At 39.9% G+C, this 21,608-nt stretch overlaps 1 protein-coding gene across 2 annotated transcripts in view; it reads left to right on the top strand.

Moving 5' to 3' along the window:
* LOC104659883 (contactin-associated protein-like 3) overlaps positions 1-21,608 on the top strand; it is a 243,106-nt gene that overhangs the window by 16,778 nt on the left and 204,720 nt on the right. For both annotated transcript variants that reach the window (XM_010360050.2, XM_010360049.2), the window contains exon 2: positions 10,744-10,854. In XM_010360050.2, coding sequence (XP_010358352.2) covers positions 10,744-10,854 — 111 coding nt within the window. The remainder of the gene's footprint in view (positions 1-10,743; positions 10,855-21,608) is intronic.

Consider the following 21,608-nt stretch of genomic DNA (forward strand, 5'->3'; position numbering starts at 1 on the left):
TCGGCCATCTTGGAACCGGATCTGTCTTTCTATTTTCTTATCCTTATGAGCTTTGTCAAAAGAGTGCAGCTTCTTCTGGTTTCTCTTATGAGTGTACAAAAAATCTCTTTGATTGCATTTAGCAATTTTTGCAAGTCTTAATTTGTTCCGGGGTTTAATTCAGTTTGCTTTATATTGCCTCCTTTTCATTATAAGTATTTTTTTTTTTTTTCTGATACGGAGTCTTGCTCTGTCACCCAGACTGGAGTGCAGTGGTGTGATCTCGGCTCACTGCAACCTCTGCCTTATGGATTCAGGCAATTCTCCTGCCTCAGCCTCCCAAGTAGCTGGGATTACATTTGCTGGCTACCATGCCCAGCTAATTTTTATATTTTTACTAGAGACAGTGTTTCACCATGTTGGCCCAGCTGTTCTCAAACTCCTGATCTCGTGATCTGCCCACCTCATCCTCCCAAAGTGCTGAGATTACAGGCGTGAGCCACTGTGCCCGGTCTCATTGTAAATATTCTTTCTTTGGTTACTTTGCCCATTTCTCTCTTCTTCAGTGGAATTTTTTTTCTGGATTTCATTTGGATAGCTTTTCACATTTGATGAACGATGTTGTCCTTATTCATAACAACAGTGTCTCTTTGTATAGTGGTTGCTCGGAGGTCTACAAGGTAGTATTATGTAACATTTCCAATTGTATTCTAAATATGCATATCTTTTTAAGTTAAAAAATTGAAGTTGAAGCTGCCTCTACAGTGACACACATAGCTTGAAATAATAGAGTTGAAATTCAGATATAAAACATATTGCCATGGGATAATGCCTGCTGTTTTCCTAAAGTTTTGAAATTATCTGTTTGAGGTCTCCAGTGAACATTAGTCTATTGTCTTGGGCACAATAAATTCTAAGATGTTCTGGTTATTTTCTCAAGGATTCTGACACTGCCCCCTTACTAACCGTATTAGAGCCAAGTACAGAGTAGTGATCAAGGTCTGATAATTTGCAGGTTTATTACTTTGGGCTGAAAAAATCTAGCTGATGTCAGTGGTCTTGCTGGGATCTCTCTTCAGAATGCAATTGGAGTGCATCTCTTAACTCTTACTTCAGTGTCACTGAAGTTCTCTTTACAGCTCCCAGATGCTCTGTAGCCTGCTCTGGCTTGTGAGGTCATGAGGTCCCTTTAAGATGTTATTAGTTTAACACTGTCTTCTCTCCATCCCTCTGTAACATGTCTTGGGAAGAAGCCATATCCTTCTCATACCTTATATTCTCATTCAGACCCTAATTCTGTCAACTCTCAGAGATGCATAGAAAGAATTATTATTACTTTTAATTTCTGTGGTTACGTAGTAGGTGTAGATATTGATGGGGTGCATGAGATGCTTTAATACAGGCATGCAATGTGAAATAAGCACATCATGAAGAATGGAGTATCTGTCCCCTCAAGCATTTATCCTTTGAGTTGCACACTATCCAATTACACTCTTTAAGTTATTTAAAAATGTATGATTAAGTCATTATTAACTATACTCACCCTGTTGTGCTATCAAATACTGGCTATTCTTCATTTTTTTCTTTTTTTTGTACCCATGGAAAAATCATTTACTGCTCTTTATTAACAGCCCATCTTTGTCACTTACATTCCCATAGCTGTGGATACATTCATAATAACAGTTATTAGTTATAACATCTCTACATGATTTTTCTTTTTAAATTATATGCACCTGTGTTGTATGTTTTCTGTGTCGTGTCTGATGTCTTTCTGCAGGACTTAATTTTGTTATTTGGTTTCCTCTCTTTCTACTTAGCAGTAATTCTCAGAAAAAATAGGTTCAGTCTTATTCTCATATTATATACTTTATCTTTAGTCAAAAATCTGTAGTTTAAAAATAAGTATTCAATTTGTCACAGAAGTATAATTTAACTACATAGCAAGAAATTTAGAAATAAACAAAAGGAAAGAGAACAAGACCATCTATCCAGCTTCCTCAGGGACAAGGAGCTGATCTACGTTGAATCCCTTGTGTGTTTCTGGAGCTGTGTTTGTTGGATTTAACACCCATTGTCTCATCTTAACCCAGCAGGTCTCTTTGTCCATTATCTGCTCAAATACAAGTTTTCCCATCCCATCTCGTACATCTCTCCACGTGTCTAAATAGTCCTTGTATTTATTGTAGAGGAGATCATCAAATTAAGATGCTTAAATTTATGTAAACTTGGCTGGGCATGGTGGCTCACACCTATAATCCCGGCACTTTGAGAGGTTGAGGCAGGCGGATCACAAGGTCAGGAGATTGAGACCCCCTTGGCTAACATGGTGAAACCCCGTGTCAACTAAAAATACAAAAAAAAATTAGCTGGACGTGGTGGCGGGTGCCTATAGTCCCAGCTACTCGGGAGGCTGAGGCAGGAGAATGGTGTGAACCCAGAAGGTAGAGGTTGCAGTGAGCGGAGATCGCGCCACTGCACTCCAGCCTGGGTGACAGAGCAAGACTCCGTCCAAAAAAAAAAAAAAAAAGTAAAGTTTCCTCTTGCTCTTCATTTGTGTTGTGTGTTTTGTAGTACTCATAAAGTCCTTGGTCCCGGTATGTTAAAATTGGTGTGCTGTTGTTATAACTTTATATTTGTAGTGTCATAAGTCGTTTGAAAACACCAGCGTCAGGAGGTATTCAGTGTTCCTATACTAGGTTTTCTTTAACAAGTCAAAATGACATCTGGAAGGAGAGACAAAATGTAACCCCTATCTCCTACCCTCTTCTGTTCCTACCCAGTAATTTATAGAATTTAAACTTGTTCCTATGTGTCTTCGTCCAAGCCTCATCTGTTCCCACAGGTAGACTATAGGAATTGTCTGTCATGTCCCAGGAACCAGACACTCATCAGCTGGTCATGCCAGTGTCTCTTCCTCACCCCAGAATCATCAGTCAGCAAGCAAGGCTCCTCGCTCAGGAGTGAGGTTCTCCTGTACCCTCTCATCCCCATCTGCCGCTGCACGTGGCTGCTGTGTGGCTCCCCGTGAGTGAAGTGCTGCTCCTTCTCCAGAGGTGTAATTCATTTTCCATGAGACAGACCTCAGTATTTCAGAAGAGAAAACCTTACTGTGGCCTTCACACATGTGAGAAGACTTCAGAGCAGAGACAAAATGTGAGTGGAGCCCCGAAGATAATAAATGATGAGAACTCGCAGACAGGAGGGGCTGTAGTGTCATCGGGTGAGCGGTCAAGGAGCATTGGTGCCTGCATCCTACATTCAGGAAACAGTGAGAAGAACACTCTGATTAAAGGAGGAAGCGCATCTGAGAAATGTGTAGTGGATTTGGCTGTAGTGCGGAGAGGACAGGAAACAGATGGTGGAGGGAATTGAACGCCAGGACCTGAAATTTGAATTTCAGGACAGGTGCAGTGGGGATCCATTGGAGCTGGTTGATATGGCTGTTTGTGTGACTTGCACTCAGCAATAGTTTAAAACCGTTTCTGCTGTGGTGATATGTAAGGTGTGTGTGTGTGACTGGGGAAAGTCAATAAGTAAACACTGGCTATAAGGTTTGGTTAGGTTGTTAACATGAGGACCTACAGTGAGATGATGATAATGATAATGGAAAAGCTGCCATATACACACAAAAAGCACATAATCCTTGGTGATGTGTTGGCTGTAGAGGGAAGATAAGGGTGGGGGCTCAGGACAGTGTGCTTATTGAGCATTTTTCGGTTGCAGGTGACCAAAATCTCAAACCAAATAGGCCTGAACAATCAGGGGAATCAGAGTGTCTTGATTCAAGCCAGGCTGAATTTAGGTTATCAGATTCTTTCATCAGCCTCTGCCTCTTTCCTTCTTGCACATGGGCAGCTCTGTCTATGCCGTACCTTCAGGCGTACCGTTTAGCATCTTAGAAGCATGACTGTTTTCCTTTATTTCTGTTCAGAGCAATGTTCAGTTCTACAGATATTATACCTTTATTTGTTTATTCTACTCAGTAGGATAAGCTTCACAGGAGCAGAGACTTTTTCTGTTGTTTGTGGTTATATCCCCAGAACATAGGGGAACACCTGGCACAGTACAGATTTTCAACAACTATTTGTTGAATGAATGAATGGGTATTTCTCCCAAGAGTTCAAGCCGGAAGTCCCAGGTTCTGCTCTCATTCATTCAGCATGGGCTTCCTGACCATCCCAGAACCAGTCGTTTCCGGTAGGACAGGCATGGCGTTCAGTTGCCAGGCCTGAGTCATGTCCCCGTGCTGGCCCCAGGTGGTAGAGTGAGCCCCCTTCATACCCCATGGAGTGAGGTGTAGGGAAGGCAGTGACTGAAGATAATCGAATGGAGATTAAGACCATGTAAAACAGAAGTTTTTATGTGGAAAAAGTAGGTTTTTACACTGACCATCCCTGCTCATGTTCACTGTGAGTAAAGTGTGCTTTTCTGAAGCATTCCCTTTAGATAGCAATGCATGGATCAGTTCAGATCCATAACAAGATGGACTTTCAGTACCTGCTAAATAAAGGCTTTATGGAACCTCATTAAGACAATGTTAAGGTACATTAAGAACTGAAACAACAGGTGGTAAAATGGGAAGAATGGAATAGTGCTGTATCCAGATGAACATCCAGACGGGGCCTGCAGAAGGTATGGGCACTGCCTTCCCAGTTTGTGATTCAATTCCCAAGGCTGTCCTCCCTACTGACTCAATGTGTGGAACCAGAGAGAAGCCTGCTGTGGAGTTAGTGAATTTGACCTAATCGAGACAGTCTGAGGAAGGACAGGAATCTTTTTTTTTTTTTTTTTTTTTTTTACAATGTATAAGTTTTCTGTATCTCTGTGATAACACAGTAACCAACTGTTGAACTCTTTAATAGTAGGCTTTGTGTTTTTCTGATAATTTGAAGCTGGTTAAGGTGCTGTCCTCTCATATTAGCAGTTCAGAGGCCCCTTCCCCTCTCCTTCCATCCTTAGGTTCCACCGACACAGTGATTAGCTTTTTCACAGTGAGGAGCAAGTGCAGCCACTGAGCATGGGCAGAGCCACGGCCTGGCAGAGTGGTTTAGTGTCATGAAACCCTTCTCAGAACGAATTGTGTGTCTGTGCGGTTCAAAGTGGATGTTAATCCTATTTTCAGTGGAACTCTCCTGCATTTCCCCTAAAATATCAAATATGCAATTCCATATAAACAGTGTGTTCGTTTCTTGTGGCCCTTGTGAAAAATGACCACTAACTGGCAGATTAAAACAACATAATTTATTCTGTCATAGTCTGGAGACCAGAAGTTCCGCATCAGTATCCGTAGTCCAAAATCAAGATGGGCCACACTCCCTCTGGAGGCTCTAGGGGGAGTTCCATTCTTTGTTTCTTCCAGCTTCCTGTGGTTGCCCGCATGCCTCGCCTTGTGGGTGCCTCACTCTGGCCTCTGCCTCCATCTCCACACCCTCTTCTCTTTTGTGTGGAGCTCTGTTCATCCTCACCTTTATCTCTCTTACAAGGACAGTTTGGATGGTATTTAAGACCCAGCCAGATAATTCAAGATAATTTCCTCAACTTAGGGTCTTTGATCACATCTGGAGAACCTTACCTTCTAAAGTAACCTTCACAGGGTCCCGGGATTGGGGCATAGACATATCTTTGGGAGCCACTGTCAGCCTGTCGTAACGCACGGTAAGATTCATCTCTGTTAAAGGCATTCAACCACAAGTGCAGTGTGGTTTGGTCTTTTAATAAAATCCTTTAAGTAATACTATAATGAATTCAGAGCTCCATCTAGAGATGCCAGAAGGTGTCCTTATTTGAATGTAAAGCTCCTCCCCATGGGGTCAGTTGTCTCCCCGTCTTTCAGCTTTTCCTATTTCCTCTGCAGATACGGACAAAACCTGTACATGTATCATCCATGCATTCTTTTTTTTTTTTTTTTTCATTCTTATCAGATCCCAAAGCAATGAATTGCTGTTTGAAAATGCATGGTTTATGTTTATCTTTTCCAGAAGCACTTTTATACACATCTCCACCCTAGTAGTGTTTGCTCTTTCAGAGGCTGGTTTTGTTCCTAAGCAATTAAGATGCTTCCCTATGCTTTGGAAGAAATGGTAGTATCTAAGTGAATAAATAGTAGTATCTAAGTGAAGAAATGGTAGTATCTAAGTGAAGAAATGGTAGTGTCTAAGTGAAGAAATGGTAGTATCTAAGTGAAGAAATGGTAGTATCTAAGTGAAGAAATGGTAGTATCTAAGTGAAGAAATGGTAGTATCTAAGTGAAGAAATGGTAGTATGTAAGTGAAGAAATGGTAGTATCTAAGTGAAGAAATGGTAGTATCTAAGTGAAGAAATGGTAGTATCTAAGCGTTTCGCTCTTCTGTTTATTTCCTGTAACAGATATTTGCACATCTCCCTTCCATGTTAGATTCTGGGCTTCTTGAACCTAGAACCATGTCTCTCTTTATGCCCCATAATGCTTTCCACATGGTAGGTGCTCCATACACTTTTATTAAATAAGTGCAAGAATTAATATACTCAAATGAAATGCTGGTTTGAAAAGTGTATCATCTCTGTCTTAGGTCAGGGCAAGTCCTCAAATTTATTTTTTAATCATTTCATATTCATGTGGTAAAAATTGTCTTAAACGAGCAGATCTGTGAATGCAATGTTGATTTATATACAGGAAGCCCATAGGCTAATTTTAATCTTCTGCTGTCTTTCATGAACATAATACTAAGAAATGGTTTCTGTCCCAAACCCTTCATAGGTAGCATGCTCGGAATCACAAAGCATGCTGGGAATACTTGTCAAGGAGAGGTGGGAAGCTAAGAGTGATGCCAGGCAGGGGTCAGGGGACAAATCAAGACCGTAGAGTGGGAAGGGAGGAACTTAGGCAGAGCTAATCACCGAGACTAAATCAATAAGCCTAGGGAAGTGCAATGAGCCTAAAACTCTCTGGTCTACCATGCATCTTCAAGGTTGTTACTTGAGGTGGCTGCATGGAAGGTGGCAGGTGGGTTCCCCTATGGGTTTATCTCTACCTCTCTCTCAACCATTGTTGAGCCTTCACCTGAGTCACCACCCCATACTGTGTTTATTCTCTGCATTTTCCAAATACTTTTCTTCTTCAAACCTGCAAGTTTTAGTATGAATCCAGCTGCTACCCAGTTCAGCACATGTGATTTTTAAGGAAGTCCACCATTTTTTGAACAGATATAAAATAACCCTGAATAAAACATTTTATATCATTTCAACCATGATCTTCTGGGAGAACAATAATGTAAAATTCACCTATGTAGCAATGAATCTCTGCCTTTAGATGGTAAGAATAAATACGAAATAATCAATACTTGTAACAGCACATTAAGATGCTGGAACCATCTATATTGAGCCAAGCACATGGAAATATAGTGAATCTTAACCGATTTCCAAATAAGCTAAGGAAGAGGGAGATCTAGCCCCTGTAACACTTGTGGGGTGCCCACCGTATTTTCCCCTCTGCATCTCAGTAGTGTAGAATTCTTTCTAGGAAGAAAGTATTCACAGAATTCAAAATGATAGGGAAAAAACAATAAACTTAGGTACTGGATATGTTCTTTTATTTTATAAAATTTATTGCCCTTTTTTTTTTTTCCTTTTAAGATGGAGTCTCGTTCTGTTGCCCAGGCTGGAGTGTAGTGGCACCATCTCAGCTCACTGCAACCTCTGCCTTCCGGGTTCAAGCGATTCTCCTGCTTCAGCCTCCTGGGTAGCTGTGACTACAGGCGCATGCCACCACACCCAGCTAATTTTTTGTATTTTTAGTAGAGACAGGGTTTTACCGTATTAGCCAGGATGGTCTCAATCTCCTGACCTTGTGATCCACCTGCCTCAGCCTCCCAAAGTACTGAGATTACAGGTGTGAGCCACCGTGTCCGAATTTATTGCCTTTCTAAAGGGCAAGATTTATTCAAGTCTGTGCCAGAAATTTTCTTCATTACAAGGTGACTCATTGGCAAACATATACTATTGACTCTTGAATTTTCCAAAGGCGAAATGGAAAATTTCAGTAATTTTGTTTCCAGCTGTCTTTACAGATTTATATTTGGACCTTAATCCTATTGGAACTCATCTGAAACTCGTGAAACACACAATTGGAAAATTAATTAGGGAGAAACCAAGGGAAAGAATAGCAATATTATCTATTACACCTATTTAGAACATTCTCTTGAGATCTGGTTATTATTTTTATTAGAGATGTGAATCTGTGATAACACCTCTAGACCTCTTGTGTTTGGACTTTAATAAATTGTACTCTGCTAACTTAGGAAGATTAAGTTTAATTAAATTTATTGGTTAATAATTCTCTTTTACATATTTAGTAAATATTCAGTTGAAGTTTATTGAGCATGTGCTATCTTTCAGATTCTGCGCTAGGTATAGCATGCACAAAGTTGGGAAAGACTTTATTGTGCCTTCAAGAGCTCATGATTCCACAGAGACAGTTAGACATGTCAGCCAGGAATCCCAGGGACAGGTGGAACGCTCAGTGCTGTTTTATGCATTGCATGATACTGCAGGACAGAGGCATCATGAGAACAGCTATCTTGCTTTTCTAATGTAAGAATAGATTTTATCCAAAAAATGTCAATATTGTTTTAGATGTCCTTGGATTTGTTTTATTCTTTCCCAGAAAAACCAAGAGAAAAAAACATCAGGCAGACAGGCTTAGGAGCCACTCTTCCCTGAATGATGTCCTTCCTTCTTGGATCCTGCTGTGCCTACTCGGGGCCGTGTGGGACTTGTCTGGATGGAGTAGAGCCTTAGCTGCCTTCTTGTAGTTTAGCTTCTTCGCAGTTTTAAAATGCCTTTCTAGAAAATGTAAGTGAAGTTCTTAGCCAGTTGGATTCGTGTTTATCTATTTTTCTTAGTCTACTATGTAGCATATTTGCTGACATCTGAGAATCCTGACTACACAGTGATATCCAGAGAGCGTGTGTGCTGGGGAAATCAAAAAGGCCTCTCTTGTGGCATAAATATTGAGGGGGACACTTTAAGGAAACCGTAGAGAAAGCAAACCTTTCTTAACAGCTCTGCACATTTCACTGGCTTCTTGCTGTGTGAAAATATGGGGTGCTCCTCATGCTAATGATGTTAAATGCAATTTCTTATCTAGATTATGCTGCTCTTTATGTGGAAAAAATCCCAGTGTCTGACTCACCTATATAAATGGAACGTTGTCACTTATAGGGAATATATAGAAAGATGTTTCTATATCAGATACTCTGAATGTTTTACCAAGCAATGAAATACTGTTCTCCCTATTGTAGAATAGGCGCTTCACAATGAGTTATTGAGTTTTTCTTTTGTCATGTCTTAAAGACATGTCACTGTCTTAATGGCAATGCATGCTTTTAGAAAAGCAGTTATAATTCCAGTGTTTCTTTATGAAATGATATTCACTAGGCAAATTATGTGCACTTAATTTTCTGTTGTTGCAGTATCATGTACTCAACCAAACAAATCAGGAGAGACCCTGAATTACCTCTTATCTATCTCACTGAACATAGTTGACATTTTGTTGAGTCGTAGGAATCTAGTTAATTCTGGTTGCTTTCTTTCTGTGACTTAACAAGTTGCTCACAAAGAAAAAAAGTGTATACAAAATATGCAGTTCAGAATCATCTAATGATATATTCAAGGTGTAACATTCCTCTTTCACAGAAATATCCTAATGTGTGACAGAAAACTTATGTCTAACATTATTAGATCAATAACCATGCTAGAAGAGGTACCTTTTTTATGAGAAAATATATGACATGCCTGAAAGTACAATGATTACAGGATTGGACTGCGGGACTCAGAGGTAACCTTTGGGGTGCTTCTGTTACCCATGGTTACACATGGGAACAGAGCTACCCAAGGTGGGAATGGTCCCAGGGGGTCCTCAAGTTTGACGGTGGGGAACACCAGGAGCAGGAGAGCTCTGAGGGTCCTTATGGTCTTATGACAAATAGGGTGATACGGGTCAAACACTCCTTAACCCCCAGCAATTCTTTTAGAACAGAGCTGAAGCAATAGTCACCCTGAGGTGAGGGTGACATGCAGGGGTCCTTGGGTTGGAAAGGGCAGGGCAAGTTCCTGCAGTGCTCAAGTTATCAGGCAGAAAGGAGGAGCCTCCGTCTCCTGTAGGCAAATGTCCCCCAGTGATTCCCTGTGAAGAGGTCTGCAGAGTGAGCTTTATTCAGTTCATCACTGCGGGTGTTGCCTTTCCTGGGTCCTGGCTTCACGCAGGTAACTCTGACCTGAATGGCTGGTGCACCTCACCTGTCTTGTCCCCCACAGGTTCTGTGCAGGGGCACTGTGAGAATTTCTAGCCGCTCTTGAGGTTTGGGCACAGAATTCACAGTACTTCTGTGTGTGTGTACCTAAAGAATCTAAGCATCAAATTGAGTTTAAAGTCGTGTTGGATGGGTGGTGCACCCAGACATCCTGCAGAATGGAGAAAATGTGGGACATTAGGGAACTTTGAGGGCTAATGGACCTGTTTTGTGCCTTCATTATGGTGGAGGTTACATGGCTGAATGCATTTGTCAAAACAAACAGAGCTGTACGCTTTTAAAAAATTAAATACATTCTCTGGAATTCTACTCTGTGTAAATTATAGTGCAATGTAAATTTTACAAATTTAAAAGAATTAAAAATGGAGTGATGATTGCCATACGTCCTAGAATATATTCCTATATATTTTTGGACTATTATTTCTCCCAGGCTGCAATCTGCATGTTAACCATATCACGGTATTTCTCCCGGCAGCTGACTGTGATGCCCCACTGGCCTCTGCCTTGCCTAGGCCATCCTTCAGCAGCTCCTCAGAGCTGTCCAGCAGCCACGGCCCTGGGTTTTCGAGGCTCAATCGAAGAGATGGTGAGTCTGCCTTTTTCCTTGTATTGCTCCTTGGTGACTCTCATTGGATTTTCATTTAACAAAATAAGCATAATTGATTAATACTTTGCAGAAGGAAGTAAAATTCCGAATAAGCATATTTGTTCACATTTGAAACTCCAATAATGTATTTGACGGGAATAAATTGATCACTTAGGCTTCCTGGTCCTGCCAGGTCTCCCTTGGTACAATCTTTGTGTGCCTTGGGTAAGTCACACCTGTCTTTGTCAGTGTTTGAACTCTTTGTATATCCCTTGCAATATCTGAGTATTATTTGTGAAAGGCCTTAGATTCTGCCATGTCTTTTTTTTTTTTTTTACCTTGGATTCTTTTTTTCTGCCACAGTATACATTTTGTTGTCCCAGATTATTTAATTATTCCTATTTGGATGAGAAAATTGGCAAAGTAAAGAAGTGTTTAAAAAGATTTTCATGTTTTAACTACAACTCTTAGTTTATTTCTTATTATGGTGGACTTGATTCTCTCTTTAGCATCTACTGTAGAGAAGTAAGCATGTGATGGTTTATTCATGCTCCACTGTGGTGATTCCATTCATAGTTGTAAACATATCTCATGAGGACTGTGTTTCTTTTACATATGCTTTAGCAGAAGTGCAGAAAATTGAATGTGGTCTTGCTGTGTAAATTAGAGGGAACTTTAAACACCAAATATATCGTGATGAGGAATCATCCTGGCATTTCTGAGCACAAACTCAGGTGGAACTCCTTTGAATAAATTCTCAGAGGAAATTATATTTACACTATTAATAAAATGCATTTGTAGGCGTATATTAAAAAGATTCAAAAGTGTACACTGTATTTTATGTAATTATGCTTTCGTTTTTTCTTATTGACCTTGTTCTTTTTTTTTTTTTTTTTTTTGGAGACGGAGTCTCGCTCTGTCACCCAGGCTGGAGTGCAGTGGCATGATCTCAGCTCACTGCAAGCTCCGCCTCCTGGGTTCACGCCATTCTCCTGCCTCAGCCTCCCAAGTAGCTGGGACTGCAGGCGCCCACCACCACGCCTGGCTAATTTTTCGTTTTTTTTTTTTTTTTTTTTTTTTTTTTTTTTTAGTAGAGATGGGATTTCACCATGTTAGCCAAGATGGTCTCCGTCTCCTGACCCCATGATCCACCCCCTTCGGCCTCCCAAAGTGCTGGGATTACAGGCGTGAGCCACCACGCCCAGCCTCTGTTTTTTTGTTTTTTTTTTTTTTAACTCCCTGTTGCGTTTCTTGGTGTTTTCTGTATTTAAGCACATTTCATGCATTGTACATTGAACCAAATAAATATGTTCTGGCAATTGTTACAGGCAGTGTGGTTATGAAACATGAGCAACATAAATTTTCATTTTTCTTTTGATTTTTCTTAAGTCTGTGATTTCATTTGGTGCAGAGATTTGGGCTCTGTTTTGTGACTTTAGATTTTATTCCTGCAGAGCCTCAGTGGATGGTCTTTATCATTGGAACAGTGACTAAGCCTGGGCACGGGGGATAAAGGAAAACAAGGGCAGTCTCAGCCATAACGCTTCTTGATGTCAAATCATGTTTTGTCCTAAAGTACGTGACTCTGGCATTCTTTATCATAGGGATCATTTTTATTCTTAGTTCATGTTCCTGTAACTCATCATGCAAAAAAACATGATACCAATCTTAATAAAATTTATTTTCATGTTAATGAAGTTAGAAAAACAGGTCTATTTTATTACTTTAGCTAGCTACCAACTGAGTTTATTACAAATTCATTGTTGTTGCTTTTTTTAATTGGTCTTGACTTTTTTCTTCTCCCTCATGGTAGCCTGCAGTATTCATCCATGGAGTTCCAAATTGGGAGTGATTTATTGAAGGCTATAGATTATCTCTAGTGTTTTAATATCCTTTATTAGTTTCAGAATGGTCTATGGAAGAGTGACTGAACAAATGTTCTGATCATAAATAATTAAACTAACAAATAATGACCCCCGTCTCAGACATTAAAGCCTTTCTCCAGTGGAGTGTCAAGATCTCAGAGCTGAAAATTAGCAGGCAGAAAACAAGTAGTTTCCCAGTTGTGCAGCCCAGTGCCTTGTACCAATGTGATGGGAAGATGCCATGGAAACAGCTCAAACCTTAGCCTGAGGGGTGAGAGGGGAAGAAGGTAGCTATGCATCCCGTCTGGCCCAGTGTAAGGGATCCAAGTGGACTTTTTGGAGGTGTCTTTCTTCACGCCTCTTGGATACCACACATAAACTGATTCTTCCGTGCCACTAAATGATGAACCCATAGGCCAAACAAGTTAATGCACTTTTATAAGGAACTATTTAGTTCCCTTTAATGGGGAAGACTCAATTTTTCCACCAAAGGTTTCATAAGTTATGAAGCATAATCCAGAATTACTTTCAACTTGCAAAAATGCACTGTCATGAATATTGCACACATGGGATTGTAACTAAGTAAATATGTTTTTGCTTTCCACATCTTCATAGTTAGAATTTCAGTACAGCCTCTAACATGGTATTGGCTCATTTGAGGGTAAAGTGACCTGTTGTAATTCTTTTTTTTTTTTTTTTTTTTTTTTTTTTTTGAGGTGGAGTCTTACCCTGTTGCCAGGCTGGAGTGCAGTGGCGTAATCTTGGCTCACTGCAACCTCTGCCTCCCGGGCTCAAGTGATTCTCCTGCCTCAGCCTCCCAAGTAGCTGGGACTACAGGTACCCGCCACCACGCCCAGCTAATTTTTGTATTTTTAGTAGAGACGGGGTTTCACCATGCTGGCCAGGATGGTCTCAATCTCCTGACCTTGTGACTCACCCGTCTTGGCCTCCCAAAGTGCTGGGATTATAGGCGTGAACCACCACGCCTGGCCAACCTGTTGTCAATTTAAGAGACTAAGGGTCAGTGTGCATTTCTATACCTTTCACATTGCATCACTTGAAGCTAAGAAGAACTCTGTGGTATGTTACATGTAAAAATAAGATGTGCCATTGAAACCATTTAATTATTTTAACATATGTTTGTTATTCCTTTTTCTGTAACTTCTTCTGACACTAATTGAAAATTTCGCCTGCCTGTCTCTGTAGACTCCACCTCTGAGTGGAGTCTGACAGCTGTCTGAAAGCTTTGAAGAGAGCAGTGGATCTCCCAGCACGGAGGTTGAGATCTGAGAATGGACAGACTGCCTGCTCAAGTGGGTCCCTGACCCCTGAGTAGCCTAACTGGGAGACATCCCCCACTAGGTGCAGACCGACACTTCACATGGCGGGGTACACCCCTGAGACGAAGCTTCCAGAGCAAGAATCAGACAGCAGCACTCACTGTTGAACAATATTCTATCTTCTGCAGCCTCTGCTGCTGATACCCAGGCAAACAGGGCCTGGAGTGGACCTCAGGCAAACTCCAACAGACCTACAGCTGATGGTCCTGACTGTTAGAAGGAAAACTAACAAGCAGAAAGGACACCCACACCAAAACCCCATCTGTACGTCACCAGCATCAAAGACAAAAGGCAGATAAAACCACAAAGATGGGGAAACAGCAGGACAGAAAAGCTGGAAATTCAAAAAATCAGAGCTCATCTCCCCCTACAAAGGAATGCAGCTCATCACCAGCAATGGAACAAAGCTGGATGGAGAATGACTATGATGAGTTGAGAGGAGAAGGCTTCAGTCAATCAAACTTCTCAGAGCTAAAGGAGGAACTACGTACCCAGCGCAAAGAAACTAAAAATATTGAAAAAAGAAGGAAGAATGGATAACTAGAATAATCAATGCAGAGAAGGCCATAAACGAACTGACAGAGATAAAAACCATGACACAAGAAATACATGACAAATGCACAAGCTTCAGTAACCGACTCAATCAACTGGAAGAAAGAGTATCAATGATTGAAGATCAAATGAATGAAATGAAGTGAGATGTCTAGAGAAAAAAAAGGAAAAAGAAATGGACAAAGCCTCCAAGAAATATGGGATTATGTGAAAAGACCAAATCTACATCTGACTGGTGTGCCTGAAAGTGAGGGGGAAGATGGAACCAAGTTGGAAAACACTCTACAGGATATTATCCAGGAGAACTTGCCCAACCTAGTAAGGCAGGCCAACATTCAAATTCAGGAAATACAAAGAATGCCACAAAGATACTCCTCAAGAAGAGCAACTCCAAGACACATAATTGTCAGATTCACCAAAGTTGGAATGAGGGAAAAAATGTTAAGGGCAGCCAGAGAGAAAGGTCGGCTTACCCACAAAGGGAAGCCCATCAGACTAACAGCAGATCTCTCAGCAGAAACTCTATAAGCCAGAAGAGAGTGGGGGCCAATATTCAACATTCTTGAAGAAAAGAATTTTCAACCCAGAATTTCATATCCAGCCAAACTAAGTTTCATCAGTGAAGGAGAAATAAAATCCTTTACAGATAAGCAAATGCTTAGAGATTTTGTCACCACCAGGCCTGCCCTACAAGAGACCCTGAAGGAAGCACTAAACATGGAAAGGAAAAACCGGTACCAGCCATTGCAAAAACATGCCAAAATTTAAAGACCATTGATGCTAGGAAGAAACTGCATCAACTAACGAGCAAAATAACCAGCTAACATCATAATGACAGGATCAAGTTCACACATAACAACATTAACCTTAAATGTAAATGGACTAAATGGTCCAATTAAAAGACATAGACTGGCAAATTGGATAAAGAGTCAAGACCCATCAGTTTGCTGTATTCAGGAGACCCATCTCACCTGCAGAGACATACATAGGCTCAAAATAAAGGGATGGAGGAAGATCTACCAAGCGAATGGAGAACAAAAAAAAGCAGGGGTTGCAATCCTAGTCTCTGATAAAACAGACTTTAAACCATCAAAGATCAAAAGAGACAAAGAAGGCCATTACATAATGGTAAAGGGATCAATTCAACAGGAAGAGCTGACTATCCTAAATATATATGCACCCAATACAGGAGAACCCAGATTCATAAAGCAAGTCCTTAGAGACTTACAAAGAGACTTAGACTCCCATACAATAACAATGGGAGGCTTCAACACCCCACTGTCAATATTAGACAGATCAACGAGATAGAAAGTTAACAAGGATATCCAGGAATTGAACTCAACCCTGCACCAAGCAGACCTAATAGACATCTACAGAACTGTCCACCCCAAATCAACAGAATATACATTCTTCTCAGCACCACATCACACTTATTCCAAAATTGACCACATAGTTGGAAGTAAATCACTCCTCAGCAAACGTCAAAGAACAGAAATTATAACAAACTGTCTCTCAGACCACAGTGCAATCAAACTAGAACTCAGGACTAAGAAAATAAATCAAAACCACTCAACTACATGGAACCTGAACAACCTGCTCCTGAATGACTACTGGGTACATAAAGAAATGAAAGCAGAAATAAAGATGTTATTTGAAACCAATGAGAACAAAGATACAACATACCAGAATCTCTGGGACACATTTAAAGCAGTGTGTAGAGGGAAATTTATAGCACTAAATGCTCATAAGAGAAAACTGGAAAGATCTAAAATTGACACCCTAACATCACAACTAAAAGTACTAGAGAAACAAGAGCAAACACATTCAAAAGCTAGCAGAAGGCAAGAAATAACTTAAGATCAGAGCAGAACTGAAGGAGATAGAGACACGAAAAACCCTCCAAAAGATCAACAAAATTGATAGACCGCTAGCAAGACTAATAAAGAAGAAAAGAGAGAAGAATCAAATGGACGCAATACAAAATGATAATCGGATAATCGGGATATCACCATTGACCCCACAGAAATACAAACTACCATCAGAGAATACTATAAACACCTCTATGCAAATAAACTAGAAAACCTAGAAGAAATGGATAATTTCCTGGACACTTACACTCTCCCAAGACTAAACCAGGAAGAAGTTGAATCCCTGAATAGACCAATAGCAGGCTCTGAAATTGAGGCAATAATTAATAGCCTACCAACCAAAACAAGTCCAGGACCAGATGGATTCACAGCTGAATTCTACCAGAGGTACAAGGAGGAGCTGGTACCATTCCTTCTGAAACTATTCCAATCAATGGAGAAAGAGGGAATCCTCCCTAACTCATTTTATGAGGCCAGCATCATCCTGATACCAAAGCCTGACAGAGACACAACCAAAAAAGAGAATTGTAGACCAATATCCCTGATGAACATCGATGCAAAAATCCTCAGTAAAATACTGGCAAACCGGATCCAGCAGCACATCAAAAAGCTTATCCACCATGATCAAGTGGGCTTCATCCCTGGGATGCAAGGCTGGTTCAGCATCCGCAAATCAATAAACGTAATCCAGCATATAAACAGAACCAAAGACAAAAACCACATGATGATCTCAATAGATACATAAAGGTACTTTGACAAAATTCAACAGCCCTTCATGCTAAAAACGCTCAATAAATTTGGTATTTATGGAACATTTCTCAATATAATAAGAGCTATTTATGACACACCCACAGCCAATATCATACTGAATGGGCAAAAAGTGGAAAAATTCCCTTTGAAAACTGGCACAAGACAGGGATGCCCTCTCTCACCACTCCTATTCAACATAGTGTTGGAAGTTCTGGCTAGGGCAATCTGGCAAGAGAAAGAAATAAAGAGTATTCAGTTAGGAAAAGAAGTCAAATTGTCCCTGTTTGCAGATGACATGATTGTATATTTAGGAAACCCCATCATCTCAGCCCAAAGTCTCCTTAAGCTGATAAGCAACTTCAGCAAAGTCTCAGGATACAAAATTAATATGCAAAAATCACAAGCATTCTTATACACTAGTAATAGACAAACAGGGAGCCAAATCATGAATGAACTTCCATTCACAATTGCTTCAAAGAGAATAAAATACCTGTGAATCTAACTTACAAGGGATGTAAAGGACCTCTTCAAGGAGAACTACAAACCACTGCTCAGTGAAATCAAAGAGGACACAAACAAATGGAAGAACATACCATGCTCATGGATAGGAAGAATCAATGTCGTGAAAATGGCCATACTGCCCAAGGTAATTTATAGATTCAATGCCATTTGCATCAAGCTACCAATGAGTTTCTTCACAGAATTGGAAAAAACTGCTTTAAAGTTCATATGGAACCAAAAAAGATCCTGCATTGCCAAGACAATCCTAAGCCAAAAGAACAAAGCTGGACGCATCACGCTACCTGACTTCAAACTAAACTACAAGGCTACAGTAACCAAAGGAGCATGATACTGGTACCAAAACAGAGATATACACCAATGGAACAGAACGGAGTCCTCAGAAATAATACCACACATCTACAGCCATCTGATCTTTAACAAACCTGAGAAAAACAAGAAATGGGGAAAGGATTCCCTATTTAATAAATGGTGCTGGGAAAATTGGTTAGCCATAAGTAGAAAGCTGAAACTGGATCCTTTCCTTACTCCTTATACAAAAATTAATTAAAGATGGATTAGAGACTTAAATATTAGACCTAAAACCATAAAAACCCTGGAAGAAAACCTAGGTAATACCATACAGGACATAGGCATGGGCAAGGACTTCATGTCTAAAACACCAAAAGCAACAGCAACAAAAGCCACAATTGATAAGTGGGATCTAATTAACTAAGAGCTTCTGCACAGCAAAAGAAACTGCCATCGGAGTGAACAGGCAACCTACAGAATGGGAGAAAATTTTTGCAATCTACTCATCTGACAGAGGGCTAATATCCAGAACCTACAAAGAACTCAAACAAATTTACAAGAAAAAAACAACCCCATCAAAAAGTGGGCAAAGGATATGAACAGACGTTTCTCAAAAGAAGACATTCATACAGCCAACAGACACATGAAAAAATGCTCATCATCACTGGCCATCAGAGAAATGCAAATCAAAACCACAATGAGATACCATCTCACACCAGTTAGAATGGCAATCATTAAAACGTCAGGAAACAACAGGTGCTGGAGAGGATGTGGAGAAATAGGAACACTTTTACACTTTTGGTGGGATTGTAAACTGGTTCAACCATTGTGGAAAACAGTATGGCGATTCCTCAAGGATCTAGAACTAGAAATACCATATGACCCAGCCATCCCATTACTGGAGATATACCCAAAGGATTATAAATCATGCTGCTATAAAGACACATGCACACGTATGTTTATTGCAGCACTATTCACAATAGCAAAGACTTGGAATCAACCCAAATGTCCATCAGTGACAGACTGGATTAAGAAAATGTGGCACATATACACCATGGAATACTATGCAGCCATAAAAAAGGATGAGTTTGTGTCCTTTGTAGAGATATGCATGTAGCTGGAAACCATCATTCTCAGCAAACTATCGCAAGAACAGAAAACCAAACACCTGCGTGTTCTCACTCATGGGTGGGAACTGAACAATGAGATCACTTGGACTCTGAAAGTGGAACATCACACACCAGGGCCTATCACGGGGAGGGGGCAGGGGAGAGGGATGGCATTGGGAGTTATACCTGATGTAAATGACGAGTTGATGAGTGCTGACGAGTTGATGGGTGCAGCACACCAACATGGCACAAGTATACATATGTAACAAACCTGCACGTTGTGCACATGTACCCTAGAACTTAAAGTATAATAAAAAAAAAAGAAAATTTCAGAAAATTGAGTTAATTTTAAATTATTTTAAATTAATATAAATGTTTAAACTATGATAATTCAAATGATACACTAGCACATAGTAAATTCTTAACATTTTAAAATAAATAATGAATGATCTATATTAGGAAATGAAATCTTTATATGATATATACATACAATTTTAGAACTTGGTTTTCTCCATGATCAATAATTGGCTTTCAGAGGCAACTTAATTTTACAATGATTGTCATTAGTTTTATTATACTTTACAATAAATGGATCAATGCTTTGTTTAGTTGACAAATATAGACATAGGTGAATTAGTTTTACCTTTTTCCTTAGGCCTGTCTGCTCATGTGCTCATAGCTGTGTCTGTGTCAAATGAATTTGTGAAAATATAATCTCTTATGTTAGACAATTTCAACAATTACTAAACACTGTGAAGTAGTTATTCCATGACTGAGATGAAAACCCAGCCGTTTTGGGGTATCATTCACATGCTGGCTAAAGACATACATTTATTTGTGCATTTGCTGCTCTGTGTCTCCTCTACATATATTATATTAGGAGTTTCAGTTTGAAGTTTATTTTTTTGTAATTCCGATTGCTTGCTTCTTATGCTGGTTGTCATATGAATATGCCTTTCTAAGATTAGGATAAAACACTCTTCTTGGTGTTTTCTTGCAGTCCTATCTTGGGTTATTTTTAATCAAAACGCCAGGCTGAGGTCAACTGATTGTAATTTGTTTATAAGGAAAAAAATGGAAGGTGACCTGAAGAATTTTCTCCCCCTCCCTTTGCCAAAAAGTATTTATTCTTATTTTGAAATGAGAAATTCCTTCAGAATTTCCCGAGATCAAAGAGGGCTATCTCACTGACCCCTAAGACCCTGTTGTCTTCATCTGTAACTTGGCTAGTCTTGTCCAAAAGAGGCCCCCTGTGGGTTGGAATTGCATTTAGTTTTAAAGAAACAATTATGCAGAAAGTGCTTCTTCCATCTTATTAAAATTTCAAAGTTAGAAGAAAAGGCGTCTGAAGTTTCCGAGTAGAACTATAAAGACCTAGTGTTTTTAGTATCCCCATAAGTAAGCATTCTAGCATAAGGGAGAGTTTGCTGGTTGCTCATTGAATGTTGTCTTGGCCACTCACAGACCAGCACATGATGAGTGTAAAATAAACTCTTTGTTCTAAGGAGAAAAAACATAAGACTCTGCAGCTGTCAACATGTCTACTGACCCAAGCTGGAACGCTTTAGTGTATTGTGTCACCTAGTTAAGTTTTCGGATTTCCCTCCCCACTTATAAGTTTGCCACCTCAGGCTAAAGAAATGCGGGATATTAAGGAGAATTAGTAAGAGAGAAAGGGCAAGAATTTGGAAATGCAAAACCTAGACAAGGTGGAGATGATTAACTGGAGTCGGGGAGGAATTAACAGCATATTAATATCAACATCATTATGGCCTAACCCATGTATCATGCTCTCTAGTGTTGTGTCCAAGGTCCTTAGATGGTCACTGTCTTATTATATCCCTGATCACACTAGCTTCACCAGACTTTCAGGTCACCCAGGAGCTACATCTCTTAGACAGCAGAATATTAAGATAATGGAAAACAATAATAAGTTACGACAGTGTGTGAAAAACATGAAAAAGATTTTATATCTCTCACGATAGATGTAATTCAAGATGCTGCTGCAATAAATTAAAATATATATATGCTTTTTTGCAAGGATAACCCATGTGTTTTCATGGTCTAATGAAGTTAGGCAGCGTTGTTATTCGTGGCTTGACACCTCTACAGTTGCTCCTTGTTAAAGTCACAAAGTGAATGTACAATAACTAACCATGCATTAGACCCAAGGAGACTTTGAGAATTTTTTCAAGGGGCTTCACTAATGAAGCAAGCTGTCTTATTTGGGGATCTATAAGCAGCAAAGATAAACATTGCGTTAGACATTTCTGTTGAAGTGGCATAAAACACATGGATTACTTAGTGCTGCAGGGGGTTTTAAATACTTGGAAACAATGCAGTGAACACAGAGATATTACTGCGAAGAACATTTCAGCAAATGAGATTACAAAATGGATGAAACCAAAGAAGTGTCTCATGTTTATAGCTTCTCACCTGAAGAGATTTAACTATATGGGT

This window comes from Rhinopithecus roxellana, chromosome 16 (genome assembly GCF_007565055.1).
Source record: "Rhinopithecus roxellana isolate Shanxi Qingling chromosome 16, ASM756505v1, whole genome shotgun sequence".
Lineage (NCBI taxonomy): Eukaryota > Metazoa > Chordata > Mammalia > Primates > Cercopithecidae > Rhinopithecus > Rhinopithecus roxellana.